Source organism: Lissotriton vulgaris, chromosome 6 (assembly GCF_964263255.1).
Source record: "Lissotriton vulgaris chromosome 6, aLisVul1.2, whole genome shotgun sequence".
In the NCBI taxonomy this organism is placed as follows: Eukaryota; Metazoa; Chordata; class Amphibia; order Caudata; family Salamandridae; genus Lissotriton; species Lissotriton vulgaris.
In genome coordinates this window covers 1,863,447,994-1,863,465,053 of record NC_141694.1, presented here as the reverse complement: position 1 = coordinate 1,863,465,053, position 17,060 = coordinate 1,863,447,994, and the positions used below count along the sequence as shown (strand labels likewise).

At 40.9% G+C, this 17,060-nt stretch overlaps 1 protein-coding gene across 1 annotated transcript in view; it reads left to right on the top strand.

Annotated features, from left to right (window-relative positions):
- The window catches only part of LOC147709682 (uncharacterized), a 435,760-nt gene that overhangs the window by 205,982 nt on the left and 212,718 nt on the right, over window positions 1-17,060 (top strand). The window contains exons 9-10 of the mRNA XM_086926069.1: window positions 10,721-10,867; window positions 12,354-12,500. Of these exons, the coding sequence (XP_086782195.1) occupies window positions 10,721-10,867; window positions 12,354-12,500 (294 nt within the window). The remainder of the gene's footprint in view (window positions 1-10,720; window positions 10,868-12,353; window positions 12,501-17,060) is intronic.

Sequence of the window (17,060 nt, the reverse complement as noted above, 5' to 3'; positions counted from 1 at the left end):
AAGACAAAAAATTGACCACCACACTGTACAGGAAAAGCACTGATGTTAACAATGCCTTGAAATTTCAAAGTTTCCATCCTCCTAGTCTAAAAAAGAACCTCCCGTTCTCGCAATTTATGAGAATTAAGAGAATATGTTCTGATAAGGAAGATTGTGAAAAACAGTTGGAGATCCAAGTGAAGAAATATGAGGAAAGAGGTTATCCGATTGAAGTGGTTGAACAAGCGAATAAACGCATTCATGCTATGGAAAGAAAGAATCTGTTAATTCAAAAACCCAAAGACAAAAAAGAAAGACATGTGTTTGTTTCCAAATTCAACACGAGTTCTCAAAGAATCAAGAACATTATCAATCTACACTGGCTCTTACTAGAAAAAGAAGCTGACTTTCGAGGTGTATTTGATGTTAAACCATTGTTTGCTCATACAAGATCAAAAAACCTGAAAGAGATCCTGAAATTTTCCACTCACAAGAAAGATTTGTCTATCAATAGAGGCATGAAAAAATGTATGAACTGTGTTCACTGCAGCAACGTTATCATAGGAAATACCATAGTGCACCCACTATCAGGGATAGAGATAAAATTACATCACAATTCAGATTGTAATTCAATGAACCTCATTTATTACATCAAATGCCCCTGCGGGAAAGTTTACGTAGGGAAAACAGAGAGAAAACTTAAAGTGAGAGTGTCCGAACACAAAAGTACAATACGTAACAAAAATCTGAAGAGCAATTTTGCAGCCCATTGGATGAATGAGAGACATAACATAGCTCAATTGAGATTTGGAGTACTGGAACAAGTAGTTCTACCTGAGGGAGAGGATCGTACCAGATCCCTCCTTCAGAGAGAAGTTTTCTGGATAAAAAAATTGGGTACCCAAGAACCGAAAGGCCTAAATGAATGGATTGATTTATCATGTTTTCTGTAAATTCTGTCAATGACTGTGGTTTACTGATGATATTTGCCCATGTATATAATCTGTTTAAAAAAGTAGAATTTGGTTTTCGGAAAACCGGTAAAACATGTTATTTCTGCACATTGGTGTACATACTGTTTAGCATTGAGATGATTTTGGGTTTTTTCAGTTTTGTTTTTGTTTGCACAGTCGGCCTTATTCACATTGAGATGTTCGTTTGCCGTACCCACCAAGGCGGTCATTCAAGCAGGGGAGTCTTTTGTTTATGTTGTTTTGATGAGAGTTGTAGTCCTTTGTTAGTTTCATTGAAACGCACTAGTTGGCGTCCCGCGGGAACAGCGGAATGCGGAGTTCACGATTGTATAATAATAGAGGTCCTACGTCAGTTTTCATTGCGGAAATCAATGGTGACAGCGTTGTGAGCCAAGCGGAGCTTCACGCGGATTAACCAGGATTGAAACGGCTGTAGCGGAGTTGCTTTGATATACCGGTAAGACTCGGGAGGTTGGAATTGAGTAACATGATGGAGGAGTGTGCAGTCGGCTAAAGATTGTCGGTGAATAGATTAAACTCAGACATTGTGTATTGCTTGTCTTTAGGATCAGTTTATTGGTCGCGGTTCACGCTGCATACGACAGTTTGGAATTAAGATCAGGTTCTGGATTGCTCATAGGAGTCATTCTGGTAAGTTGATATTGATGCGTTTCCTACTAAAGTTTACCAGTGATTGCTCAGTGTAAGAGATGTACTGATAGTAGTCTTTTTTGCAATCTTCAGGTTCTGTGGGCAGCGTTTTGAATACATCAAGTAAGCATTTCTAAAATGGTTGGCAGTATAGGTATCACGGTGGTGTGGTTTCTTAAGTTGGGTGACACACACTTTTTGGAGTGTTCAAACACTGTATGTTGGAGATTTTTTAAAAACCGTTTATTCTGTTTGTTTTACTCCTGTTGCGATAAATAGCTCATTATTGTGTATTACTTTGTAGATGGCACTTGCTCCTGATGAAGGGTCATGTAAGACCCGAAATGCATAGAGCACCTTGAAAAGAAAGACAGAAGAAGACTGTAATATTATGTTGTGTTCTAGAGAACAATATAACATGCAAGTTAAATGTAAATTTATGTTGTGAAAATTACATGAATATTTATGGTGTCAAAATAAATATTTCAAGAATAAGAAATTATATATTTTGTATGATTGAGAAAAATTATTGAAGTGGGTAAACCCCATTGGTAAATGTGCGTAGGGGTCGAGACCTATGGTCTCGAGGTAGGAAGTTTAAGTTTTGACACGGTTCAGACAAACGTGTCACCCTTGCAGCACGCCAACAAAATAAACTGAGAATTCCAGGTAAATTTGTGTTAAAATTTCAAGCATAAAGCTAAATTGAAGGTAGTGCATCTCTAAACCCCTTCATGGTATTTTTCCAATACCTATTATCACTTTAGTAAAGGGGTAATAGGTAGGCAAACGTGGTACAAAAAAAGTTAAAAAAATACGAATACAAATAATGGAAATACACTTTAAGACAGTATATTTTACAAATATAGTGTGCTAAAGCGTATTTTCAAATTTGTACACATTTATTTATTCACAAAAATGCGTGAAAAGTAGTGTGATAATTACTTAAAATTACTGCACAACTTAAAAAAAAGCATGTCACTATACACTGGTATAACAATTTATAAAATAAAACGTAAACCTTAAAAAATGTTTTGAGGATGCCATGATAGTACAGCTCAAAATCATATTTTTGTTATACGTATAAATATTTTGCAATAGGGGGGCAAGATGGCGTCCGCAGCGCGGACGTGTGTGTGAGGAGCTCTCTGACCCTCGACTCGGCTCACCTGATTTCGCTGCTTTGCTGGCTGGTTTGACCGACTGCTGTGCTCCGGTGTGGTGGAGCAGAAGTGTGGCGGCAGCGGTGGGAAAAAAAAAACGCGGAAACTTCAAAAGGGTTCACTGAGTTACTGCCGTGGTGCAGGCACTTTGGCGTCTGCGGTCCGTTGGACCGACCGAAACCACGACGGTTCTCTGTTTTGGAGCTTGTGGACTGTTCGAGCGGTGTGTGCGGCGGACTGAGACCAGAGATTGAGCCCAATCCGTTGGAGCACGGAGACGGAGACGAAGACACACTACAATTGGTGCGGGTAGCGAGACCACCGCTGTCGGTTGCCGGCTGCCTGCCACGACGGAAGCAGGCTACAGGCTGCGGGTACTGAGGGAGCCATATGACCATACGGACGCGCACGAGTGATTGTTCTTCAAAATCTGAATCTGAAGCATTAAAGAAGTCTTTTTTGATTGTGTGTCTATCGTCCAGGGCAGTAGAAGAGGAGCTGCTTTCCAATCTGGGTGAGATTGCTCGAACTTTTATTTTGGCTAACTCACGGGATGTGATTATTTTGGAATGTAGCCTGAAGCCAGCTATTCCGCCCGGTACATTGTATCTTTGAAAGAAAGAACTGTTGCTAATACTACGCCCGGCAGCTGCAATTGTTGTAATATCTGGATAAAATTTCAAGGAGGGGGAAAAAAATACCAACATTGTTAGTTTTGCAGTATATAATTGTGACTATCTGAGGAGCTGGAATTATCTTTAAATTCTGGTATGTTAGGTTGAGTTTTACTTTACTATGCCACCTAAAGTGGCAAGGGGTGGAAAAATTCGACCTGTTGGTGAAGCGACAGTTGGTACACGTGCAGCACTTGCTGCAAAAGCTAAAGAAATGCAGGGTGCTCAGGATTCTGGACATGTCGGGCCGAATAAAGATATTAACTTGGGCAATCCAAAAATACCACAAATGTTTCAGTCTGCTTTTGGGGGAAAAAAGCTGGAATTGCTGCTCCCAGTATTAACTCTGACTCTAATCCTAATTCTAATCTTATTGAAGAAGAAGCGATTGCTGGTAATTGCGTAAATACGGAGCAATGTTTTTCACCTCAGGCAATATTACCTCCTGTGATGCCTCCTGTGATACCTCATATTTCGGCTGAGATTGATGAAGTCGGTTATGATTTGAATGCTAAGGAGGACAGAGAAGGTGTCATAAGTGAGGGAGAAGCCCATGAGCCATAAAGTAGTAAGGATGGGGAATTCTATTCTCTGTCAGAACAGTCTGACGGGTCGGATTTGGAAGCTGAGCCTTCACTTCCTGAGGACGATGGTGGAGATAGCATTTCAAATTCCCCTAACATTGATGGTAGTCAATACCAGAATACTTCTTCTGCAGGGACTTCTGCTCAGGCCTCTACCATACAAAAAAAGAAGGATAGAGGAGGTAGTGTTGGATCAGATGCTACTGCCGATGTGACCGATTGGGAGTTATCTGTGGGAACACAGCTATTGGAGAGGTTAGATCTTTCTGAGCAAGCTGATGGAGGGGCGGTAACTGCGATGTCTAGCCTAGTACCTGGCGCAGTATCATTGGAAGTAATTTACAGGTCTATTAACGACCATAGGTTGGAGGCTCCTGCGGAACATCTCAAAACTCATACAGCATGTAAGAAGTTACAAAATACTGTCCAGCACCTTGTAAAGACATGCAATGATTTTACTGACCGTATGGTAGAAGCGGAGGCCAGGATATCATCTTTGGAAGACCAGATGGTGTCTCAAAAGGCAGATGTAGCAGAAATAAAGGCATGTAAAGATGACATCCATGACAAGATCGATGAGGTGGAAAATTGCCTCCGCCGTAATAACTTACGAATATTAGGGGTTCCGGAAGGCCTAGAGGGGCAGGACACACGGAAATTTGTGGTAGAACTTTTTGAAGAAGCATTTATTGAGGTGACAGTTTGGAAGTGGACACACGAGATTCAAAGGGCCCATAGATTTCCTTTTCGGTAGGAAGAGAACTGAGAAAAACATACAGTTTTTTGTACGGTCAGATTTTTGTCATTTGACTGTTGAGAAACGCTGGAAGCTTCAACAATTAATTACTCCACTTGAAGCCAAGGGTTTACAAGTTTTCCTACTACAGCCAGCAACATTAAAAACTGTTTATAAGGGCCAGACCCGTTATTTTACATTGGAGGCTGAAGCAAAAGACTTTTTACTTACTTTGGTCTGATTGATTGGTACAACATTCAGATAAATTTTTTTATTTTTGTATTTAATTATGATTATTATTACATGATGGATGTTCATATCATTTGTTAAGAAAATGTTTATGGATCTGAGCCGAGTCTTAAGAGAGCCACTCACCAAACATCACAAGGGTGCTTTACCCTATTGCCTTAGTTAAGGGGGGGTCACACTGGGGTGGTGGGGGGGGTTTGGATTGTTTTTGTGTGGGTGGGGTAGGGGGCACTAGGGGTCAGGGGGAAAGGTGGGGGAAAGGGGGTGGGGGTAAAGATAACATGTTAGTTCATAACAACTGTTATGAGAGTTGTGGACTGGATGTCCTTTCTTGGTTATTTACAATAATTAATGACATGCAATTTATAAGTTCCGATGGCGGCTAGGTGTCCACGAATCTGCTCCTTTAATGTCTGTGGTCTAAACAATGTCATGAAAAGAAAACGGATGATTAGTGAGCTGCGCCTTATCAATCCTGACGTTCTTTGTCTGCAGGAAACCCATATTCCATGGTCTAACCATAAAATGTTATCCTCGAAGGGGTTTGCGCTGCTTGCTGTTTCTAGACAAACCACTATCAATAGAGGTGTCACGATATTGGGCAGTCGGGGTTGTAGGAACTGGTAAGACGCGGGTGGACAATTTCGAGCAGTGGGCGATTACTCAGTGTATAATAGAGACTACTAAGATTACAATATGCACAGTATACGGCTCTAATTTTGATAAGGCTGAAATTTTTTAGTATTTAAATGTAGAATTGGCACAGTGGGCAACCCCTGTGATAATATTTGGAGATTTTATTGTACATGGCGATACTCAAACCTGGAATCCTTCTGTTAAGAACTATAAAGGTCGTAAGCCAAAGGTAATTTGGGCATTAAGGCAGCTGATATTGCAACATGGATTGGTTAATGGGTGGGCAACGTTGCAACCTGGGAACCCGGGGTATACTTATTTTTCTTCTCCCCACTCTAAACTAGTAAGATTAGACTATATTTTTCATCCCCGATTTTTAACTGTTGGTGCGCAAATGCAAGTAATGCCACAAATTACTTCTGATCATAGTCCAGTGGTTATAGATCTGACATGCTGCAAAATGAAGCGAGAAGTACACGCATTTACCTTCAATAAAAAATTAGTCAGTGATGAGCAATTTATAAATCATATTAAGGTATGGGCTAAGCAGTTTTTAGATCTTAATCGTGGCACTGCTTCTCAACCTATGGTTTGGGATTTGTTTAAAGCGGGACTTCGGGGGGAAACATGCAGCTATGGATGGGCTAAACAAAAAAAACAAAAAGCTTTGATAACCGGACTGATTGCGGAGCTTAGAATGGCAGAATGTGAGCTCCCTGCCATAATTTGTTCCAACACCGACTCTAGTATAGCACAAACAAAGGTTGCTAGCTGTAAAGCCCGGATCAATGGGATATGGAGTCAGGATATTACTGCCCAATATCAGGGTTATAAAACTGAAAGATATGAATATGGAGAAGCAACGGACAGATGCTTGGCTCAAAGAATGCGTGGTAGACAGGCGGCGCAACGCATGGAGGTACTTGAAAGTGCTAGTGGGGACATGGTTGAAACTATGGAGAAAATGATGGAAGTTTTTTGTAAGTATTATCAAGAACTTTACATGCAGGATTCTGTTGCTGAGGAATGTATTGAGTATTATCTTCAGGATTTAGATTTTTGCAAACTCTGGCCTTTTGAGAGGGAGAGACTGGAGGCTCCAATTTCTATATTGGAATTACAGTCAGCATTAGATGCATTGGCACTTGGGAAAGCATCTGGGCCGGACAAACTCCCTTTGGAGATGTATTGTATATTATTTGAAATTATTAAAGAGGACATGCCTATTACTTTTATAACAGCCCAAGGCAGAAACCCTCCTGTCTCCTGGGATGACGCTAACATAGTAGTTTTTATGAAAAAGGATAAGCACCCCTGTTCTCCTGGGTCATACAGACCTATATCGTTAATTAATGCCAATGCAAAAATATATTCTAAAATACTGGCAACTCGTCTGCTGCAAGTTGTCCCTTCGCTTGTATCTCGGTATCAACACGGGTTTCTCCCTGGTAGAAGCACGTCAACCATCTCCATAAGGTTATATCAGCAATAGATTTTGCAACTAGGTTGAAAAAGAATATTGGAATTATCTTTCTAGATGCTGAAAAAGCATTTGATCGTGTTACATGGGCCTTTTTATGGGCTATAATGCACAAGGTGGGGTTTGGACCAGACTTCATGCTGGCAAAACGTACTATGTATAAGTGTCCTCGTGCAAAAATATGCACTATGGGACATGAATCTCCAGTTGTACATATAACCAGGGGAACACAGCAGGGATGTCCGTGTTCTCCTTTGCTGTTTGCTATATACATAGAACCATTATTACAGCTTTTGGAGTCTTCCAATTCTATTCAATCAATGCTAATTGGCGAGCACAACATGCGTGTTTTAGCATATGCAGACGATATTGCAGTTGTGACATCGCATCCTGCATCTGCTTTAAGAGAGGTAGGAAATGTAATGCTTATGTTTGGACAGGTTGCCGGGTATAAGTTAAACATTTCTAAAACCCAAGTCGTTTGTACTGCCGGGCTATATGCCCAGGCGAATCCCGAGTAACACCCGAGGCTGAGAACTTGGGGATTAAAATCAGGATGTCTGTACAGGAAATAATAGAAGTAAATTGGTCTGATATTGTAGGCTCTATCAAAAAACAACTAGAAAAGGTAGAATGCTTACATCTGTCAATGGTTGGGCGCCGGAATGTATAAAAAATGTGCATTCTCCCTAAAGTACTCTATTATTTCCGGACAGTTCCTTTAGAGCTGACGCGGATACAACTAATGCAGCTTCAGTCAGTTACTGACAGGTTTATTTGGGGGTGAAAGAAAGCCCGTCGGGCATCAAAATATATGATGCTTCCATTGACATGTGGAGGGTGGGGGGTTCCAAATTTTCTTTTATATTATTTAGTGTGTCTTATACAAAACTCAAAATTCATGATATTAGGGGGGACGCCACGACATTGTGAATCTCCTAATATTTATCAGATGATACTCAGGCATCCAGCCCGTGCAGCTTTGTTGAAATTCTATGAGCCAAGTTATTTTAAACGTACTAGATTTAAAATTATGATTGCAGCATATAAGGGGTGGAAAATGATATGCAAAATTTTGGCCATAAAACGGATACCTTTTTATACACACTTAGAATCTACAGAAATATTCCCGGGGATTTTTTGGGATTCAAAGATGAAAGCTTGGAGAGATAAGGGGATATGTCATTTGGGTGATATGTATAAGGATGGTGTATTGATGGCCTTTTCGGATTTAATGGCAACATATACAATAACCAAGAATGATTTCTTTAAATATCTACAGTTACGTGATTTTTTGCATAAACATGCTGGGTCCCAGGCTATTTTATGTAATAAATGTATTGTAGCTATGTATAAAGGGGCAAACATAGGGACGTTATATGAAATGTTACTTTCTAGGCAAGGGGACGATTTAGGTATTCAAGATACGAAATGGCAGGCTCGATTAGGTAACCCTGGTTTCTCAATACAAACCTCGATTGATCTGGCAAGTAAAGTATTTTTATCGGCAAATTTGCGTATACAACACTATAAACCCCTTTTTAATTTATACCATACACCAGTTGAAATGATGAAGTGGGGCGCTATTTATGATGGCAAATGTTTTAGGTGTCAAATGGAGGAAGCTGATATAGTTCATATATTCTTTGACTGCAATGCACTAACCCAACTTTTCTTATGTATTGAACGATTTTTGTTAGAAACAACTAAGGTGCCTTGCGTAATAAATCGGGAAATGTTGCTTTTTGGGGTTTGTAACGGGGCAGAATTTACACAGAATAACTATTCCAATTGTTATTTTAATTTTATGGCAATGGCGGTGGCTAGACTGTGTATAACTACAATGTGGTTGAAACCAGAGGCACCAGCTTATGAAATGTGGAGTGCTAAATTTTATAATGTGTTCTATTTTGAATATAATTTGTATCGTCTTAAGTCACTGAAAAAGAAACCATTAGGGTTGAAAGTATGGCAGCCTATGTTACAGAATCTAGACGTCTCGTTGCAATAATTACAAAATTGTTATTTGTTAATGATATATTTAGTCGTTCCAGTTTTGTGTGTATGTAATATATGTATCCCTATGCTTGTTTCCTTCAACATGGATTTTTCTTTTCCTGCTTCAGTTTTGTATGTTATGAACTGAACAATAAAATATAAAAAAAATATATATATTTTGCAATACCTGTTAAAGTTAGGGGAAAAATACCAAACCTAAGACTTATCTCCATTGGAAGGCATGAGCAGAAAATGAGCAAAGTGTACCTAAAAACAACATAGGTGCTTTCACTTTTGTAAACACAATGATAAGTCAATCATCTCATGACTCGTGATCACTATGTACTGTGGTAGTACTGTAAAATACCCTGACATTTTGGTGCAATACTGCAACAACAGATATTGCTAACTTTAAATACCTAAAAAATTATGTATTTGTTTCATTACTTACCTGCACTACCCAGAAGAATCATCTGCACACCATAATATGTAATGCTGGCATATTTTAGCAAAAACTGGAATGTCTTTCTTTGCGCTATGCAAACTACAGAAGCGTATGTAGAATACATTGGATTTAGGCAAGTTTTAGGACTACCCTTTTTTTCTTTGCACCCAATTCACTGAACCACGTAAAATATTTACTCCTCCATCAATGAAACTGGTGTAACAGGTCTGCAAAATTTGGCAATAAGTTGTGAATAAAAATAAAACATAATACTTAACTAGATGTAAGACCCTAACCCCGAATGCTACGAAACACTGACCTTACAGAAATGCACAATTTTGATAAAGAGTACTTGGCTGATTTTTCTTTTTGGTATACACAGCCATCAGCTATTTATATAACCAGTTCTTAGCACCATGTACCATTTTATACCGTGCACTTACCACTGAGTACCATAGCATAATATATAACTATGTTGTGTACAACTTATACATTTAATATTACTTACACTGCTTACATATGCAACCAGAAAATTAACATTTCCATATTAGAATATATATTTCGGAGATATACCATTGACATATTTTTACATATTTGATGGTACATTTCCTTTAATGTACACACTTAGCTTTATGCCACTCCACTGTATAGCAGTTGACTTTACGCTGCTACACTGTACACTATTTAAAGTATGCCACTCAAATTTATGACACTCCAGGATACACCACCACATTGTAAGCAAATGTAGTGCATGGTGCTCCATTCTACTCCTCCCAGCTCCAAGGCACAATACTCCAGCCCTAACATCTACACTCTACGGTATTACATGGTTCGCCATTGTATTCCATAACACTTTCATATAAGCCAGTTGCCTGAACTCCCCTAAACTTTACTTCTCACATCCTCTACAGTCCCTGCTCACTGGGATGAACTATCTGTCATGACCTCTTAATTCACCACTGAGCTAACACTGTCCTCTTCTAAGCTAACCTTCCCTCCCTCACCAGACCTATGTGCATTGTCTCTGAGTCACTTCCTTAGACCTTGAAACAGCCTCCACCCAATGTTGGTGAAACCGACTTCACTGTATGATATAAGGGGTCTTTTGTTTAAGAGCTGATACCATGTAACACATTCTCCACTAATTTCAGTGAAACCAAAGCAAGGAATATGTCCAAATGACACCATAATGTGCATTCAAGCTGAAGATGATCAGTGTCAGAATGATGGGGACTGCACAGGGGATCAGAAGTGCTGCTACTTCCAGTGTGGATTAAAGTGCAAGGCTCCAGAGACAGGTACTTGTGCCAAGATGGTTGATATTGTTAGTTCTTTACTTGATTTCTGCTTTCAAGCTGAACCTGACTTAGAAAGAACATCTGTGTTCAAATTAAGGGCAAGAATCCCCCTACAGGTATTACTCCCAGCTACTCATGGTGGGATCTTCATGGATCTAAATGTTTCCTTTTAAGGGAGCTTGTGACTGAGTGCCCCCTTCATTTTCTTCCAGATGTTGATGCCATAACCAAAAGCATCGGCCAACAAAAAGGGATAATTTGTAATAGTCTTTTCTCTAAAATGGTTAAATATAAAATTGTAGAATGTGCTTTCTAGTATTTTTCAAATATCATGTTCCTACTCCTCACCTACCCACCCTTTCCTATCCTGGTTCCTGTATTACTGTCTTAAAGACAACCTTTCGACATTTGCCTTTTTTTTTGCGCTATGCAAACTACAAAAGCGCATGTAGAATACATTGGATTTAGGCACATTTTAGGACAACCCCTTTTTTCTTTGCACCCAATTCACCGAACCACGTAAAATATTTACTCCTCCATCAAGGAAACAGGTGTAACAGGTCTGCAAATTTTGGTAATAAGTTGTTAATAAAAATAAAACATAATACTAAACTAGATGTAAGACCCTAACCCAGAATGCTACGAAACACTGACCTTACAGTAATGCAAAATTTTGATAAAGAGTACTTGACTGATTTTTCCTTTGGTAAACACTGCCATCAGCTATTCACATAACCAGTTCTCAGCACCATGTACCATTGTATACCGTGCACAGACCACTGTGTACCATAGCATGATATATAACTATGTTGTGTACAACTTATACATTTAACATTATTTACACTGCTTACATATGCAACCAGAAAATTACCATTTCCATATATGAATATATATTTTAGAGATATAACATTGACATATTTTCACATAATTTGATGGTACATTTCCTTTAATGAACACACTCAGCTTTACGCCACTCCACTGTATAAAAGTTGACTTCATGCCTCTACACTGTACACTATTTAGAGTATAGCACTCCAATGTATGCCACTTCAGGATACACCACTCTATTGTAAGCAAATCTAGTACATGTTACTCCACTCTACTCCTCCCAGCTCCAAGGCACACCACTCCATCCCAAACATCTACACTCTAGGGTATTACATGGTTCGCCATTGAATTCCATGACACTTTCATATAAGCCAGTTGCCTGGACACCCCTAAACTATACTTCTCACATTCTCTACAGTCCTAGCTCACTGGGATGAACTATCTGTTATGACCTCTTCCTGCACCACTGAGCTAACACTGTCCTCTACTAAGCTAACCTTCCCTTCCTCACCAGACATATGTACATTGTCCCTGAGTCACTTCCTTAGACCTTGGAACACCCTCCACCCAATGTTGGTGAAAACAACTTCACTGTATGATATAAGGGGTCCTTTGTCTAAGAGCAGATACCATGTAACACATTCTCCACTATTTTCAGTGAAACCAAAGCAAGGAATATGTCCAAATGACACCATAATGTGCATTCAAGCTGAAGATGATCAGTGTCAGAATGATGGGGACTGCACAGGGGATCAGAAGTGCTGCTACTTCCAGTGTGGATTAAAGTGCAAGGCTCCAGAGACAGGTACTTGTGCCAAGAGGGAGTAATGGTTGATATTGTTTATTATTTATTTATTATTTATTTATTTATTTATTAATGACATTTCTAAAGCGCAAACAAAGGCCCATAGGCGTCTCGGCGCTGAGATATCTGTTGTATTTAACCTGAGAAGTGGGAGCGGTGTCTAATGATTAAAAAGCCAGGTCTTAAGTTGCTTACGAAAGGTCCAGAGAGAAGGACTGGCTTTAATCCAGTGGGGCAGTGTGTTCCACAAACTTGGAGTCACATAGATGTTAAAAAGTGTCGGACTTAGGGATGAGCCTTGAGGTACTCCACATGGCAGAGACAAGGTGGAAGAATGATAAGGTCCCATTGTGCCACCTGGGTTCTGTTGGCCAGGAAAGAGGCCAGAAGTTTGCTAGCATTCTTCTGGACACCCATGTTTTCGACACGGTCGATCAGAATAGCATGATCGACCGTGTCGAATGCTGCTGATAAATCAAGCAGTATCAGAACTGCTGTACCCCCCGCGTCACGGATAGATCTTATATCATCCGCCGCTTTAATCAAAGCCGTCTCCGTCCCATGGAATTGGCGGAAGCCAAACTGGGAATCATCAAGTAAATGATGTTGCTCCAAGAAGGCGGGGCGCTGTTGATTTAGAGCTTTTTCCACTATTTTAGCCAGAACTGGTAGGCTTGCAATAGGCCGATAGCTCTTAAGTTCTTCCATATCAAGGTGTGGTTTCTTTAAAAGTGGTTTAATGAGAGTTTTTTTTTAAATGTCAGGGTAAACACCTGTGCTAAACATGGTATTACAGTTAGAAGTGATAGCAGGAAGAACCACTTCAATGACAGGTAGCAATACTTTGAATGGGCAAGGGTCAAGTGCAGAACCTGATCTAATGGTGGATATTATATCCGCAATCTGGGAGCTGGAGATTTCTGCGAATTGAGAGAGAATGGGTCCAGTATGAGCGACGGTCGCCGTGTTAGTGGGACGATTGGTATTTTTAGCAAAGGCAGAATAAATGTTGTTGACTTTGCTGAAGAAGAAACTAGCTAAGGCGTCGCAAAGGGGTTGTGAGGGAGGTGGAGTCAGGTTAGGGGAATTAGCCTGCTAACTGCTTAGTAGTTTCATACGGAGCTTTATTTGAATTTTTGGCCATTTCGATTTTCTCACGGAAGAATTTTTTCTTGGCCTCATCAATCATGGTTTTATATTTGGCTACCGTTACTTTACCTCTACAGAGTAGTCTTTCCGCCAGTGCCTCTCCTTATTCCTACACTGTTGTTTTTGGGTTCTTAGGGCCGCTGAGTACCAGGGGACCGACGGGTTGGATCTGTTACGAGACCGGAACCAAGGCGGATGCCGCAGAGCCCACCCACTCGTAGAATTGAGTGGTGGCAATATTAGGGTCAGTTGATAGGGGGGGAGTAGAGTTGGTTAAGAAAGTTTCCAGGCTGGAACTGCCTGGAAGGACTAGTGAGTGTTAGAAGGAAGTGAGGAGGCACCAATGTCATGAGTGGTTAGTGACGCCAGAATAGCGTGGTGGTCTGACCAGGTGACAGGAAAAATTTTAGAGATATATAGGTCCTGAGAGTTGGTGAAAATACCATCAAGTATGTGGCCCCCATCATGTGTGGAGGATTTGACCAGCAGTGGGAGACCGAAAGTGGTCATATCCGCTAGCAGTGCTGCGGTATCTTTGTCCTCCGTGTTATCAAAATGAAAGTTAAAATCACTGAGGACAGTGAGGGAACTATCAAGAGCTGACGATTCCAAAAAGGATCTAAGGTCTGAAATAAACCCGTTTCTTGATCCCGGTGGACGATACAAGAGGATCCCTTTAAAATTATAGGAGGGATTAAGCTTGATAGCAAATTGCAAGGCTTCACAGGATGGTAGTGGGATCATGTTAGTTCTTTACTTGTATTTCTGCTTTCAAGCTGAACCTGACTTAGAAAAAACATCTGTGGTCACATTAAGGATAAGAACCTTCGACATTTGCCATTTTATGTGCAGAACTTATTTTACTAATCAGATCGCACTTTATGTGGCTACAGAGAATAAAACAAAGATCTTCAGGTTAATGAACTGGCACAGCTTGTCAGAATCTAACAACTCCTCGGGTTCCTGTGTGATGCCAAAAGGGGTCCACCTCCAAACTTCCCCAACTCTGGAAAGAAGCAACTCAGAGTAGTGAGGTAGTCAGGCGAGGGAAAATAGTAAAGAAGGCCGGGACCAGTGGGAAGCGGGAGAACCAGCAATATAAAACACAGTTTTAATACATATACAAGCCAACTTACTACTCTCATGTATTCTCGCTAGGACTTGCTAATACCTTTCCACTGGCAGTGATTTCCTGTAGTCTACTTCTCACAGGCAGGGACTTCAGTATCAACTTAGATATCTACAACAAGAAACCACACTGGTAAAGCATATACTTCATTACTACCACATACACACAAACTGCAGTAGTCAATCATACATACCAACTATCCGAGTTCAACATAAACACAGCTCCCAGAAATAGGGATTTCTTCTCAATCAGCAAGAGATTTGGTTGAGCCCATAACATAAGTGCTCCGCCCGTTCAGAGCAAAGAAATGAGAACTTAAAATAATAAACTCAGGGTCCATTAAGTGAAGGAACAGAATTCCACAGGAATGTACAAGCCAACCACACTTCCTTCAGCGCAGCTGAAGGCTGGAAGAAACCGAGACTAAGAATACAGTTAACCACCTGCTAGTTCCGATTAGTTCAAAGGACGATAGCCAGGTTCACTGTAGTCATCGGATTGACTCCCTAGGGGCAAAGCGCTTCCACAGCGCTACAAACAAAACAAACTCCCCTTCGGTGTTCTGAACAAACAGGAAGGCCTCCGTTAATAATCCCCACAGAATGTCAGAGCGAAGAGATGAGCAGCGCTTTCTACAGCGCGGAACGATACCTCAACAGCAGTTTCTTCCGCTCCGCCTCATCTTCTGGCAGGGATCCTCCAAACGAAACGGGCGCTTACTTCAGCGTCCGTAGGAAAAGAATACCGGATACAACAAAAGGCAGAAGGCTCCTTCAGCACAGGCTGGAGATCCGACACGGCCCCCTCACAGCAGGATTCAGAGTTGTAGGCCAAAGAGAGAGTCTCCACACAGCCAGCATGAGACTCGAAGCACAAACATAATGAAGAAACAACAGATTACGCGCATCCTTTCCCAGACCTGACTGGGCTATATAGAAGTTGCTTCTCCCCGCCAGGAATTCTGGGAGTTGTAGTTCGGGGCGCACGAAGGAATCAATGTAGGCGCTTTGGACGCTGCAGGTACCGGTCAGCACCTGACACAGCTGGCTGCTGGCTGCTGGCAGAAAGATGGGCTGGCAGTACTGGGACAGCCTGTCAACATGGGCAGGTCTTTGAGTTAAAGACACTGTTGCATTTTATTAAACATCAAGAGATATGCAAGAGAGAGCAGAGGTCTTGAGAGGTTTTCCAGCATCACTCAGAGTACCCGGCTAGAGGGTACCTTAAAAGCCAAGAGCATGAGACATGTGTAAGAGGTATAGTCTGGGTACTGCTCAACTGGGGCGAAGAAGCTACCTGAAGCCATGGATTGTCACTGCACCTGTGGCACCACATAGTCAACTGGGTTCTACTGAAAAAACCCACTGAAAAACAAGACTTTCATTGTGTGACTGAAAAAGTAGAAAAAAGAATAGATAAAGGGAGCTCTAAGAGTTGGACAGAAAATGAAAGGAATAATTCACAAAACTACTCAGCAGAGAGGGAAAACTAAAATAAGTGATCGGAGATAATTGGTAACTAGAGAAACAGAGGGGCACATGCATCAAAGGTTTTTGCGATCACAAAAGGTGTGATTCGTAAAATTTGGCCGTTTGCGTTCGCAAATTGGCCTTTGGAGATGCATGAAAGTGTTTCCTGTGCGCAATTTAAGCATTTGCAATTATTTGAGAATTCCTAAATTGCGAATGCATTTAAGAAATCGCAATTTGCACTTTCAAATAGCGATTTTGCTATTTGGCACCGCAAATTACAGACGAATCAAACTTGTCTGTAATTTGCAAAAACTTTGAATAATGCACTAAAATGCATTTTTTAAAGTTTTAGGTTACACACTGTCAGGACCCGAAGCTTCAAGTAGGGTTAGTGTTCCGGAGGTATCGTAGGAAAATCATAGTTAGCAAGAGAATTCAAGCGAACTTCTGTAAAAATTAGTTAGCGAGGTCTGAAATTAATCATGACAGGTTATGGTCCTGAGGAGAGGTATTGGGAGCGCGATGATGATGTCCATGCTTCAAGATTAGTTAAGTCTTTTCCCCAGCGATTTCCTACCAAGCCAAGAAGGGGAGAATCTACCTTGTTGGAGGGTACTGTCAGGACCCCGAAGCTTCAAGTAGGGTTAATTAGTGCTGTACAGACACAGAGGAATACGTGGGCAGAGCTAATTTGAAGATGGCACCTTAGGAGAGCCACTGACTCCAAGCAGAGGTCAGCGGTCTAGCTCATTAGCAGTAATCACAGGGAGTTTAGGTGAAGCGCGCGAGCGATGGGAATTGCGCACTTCG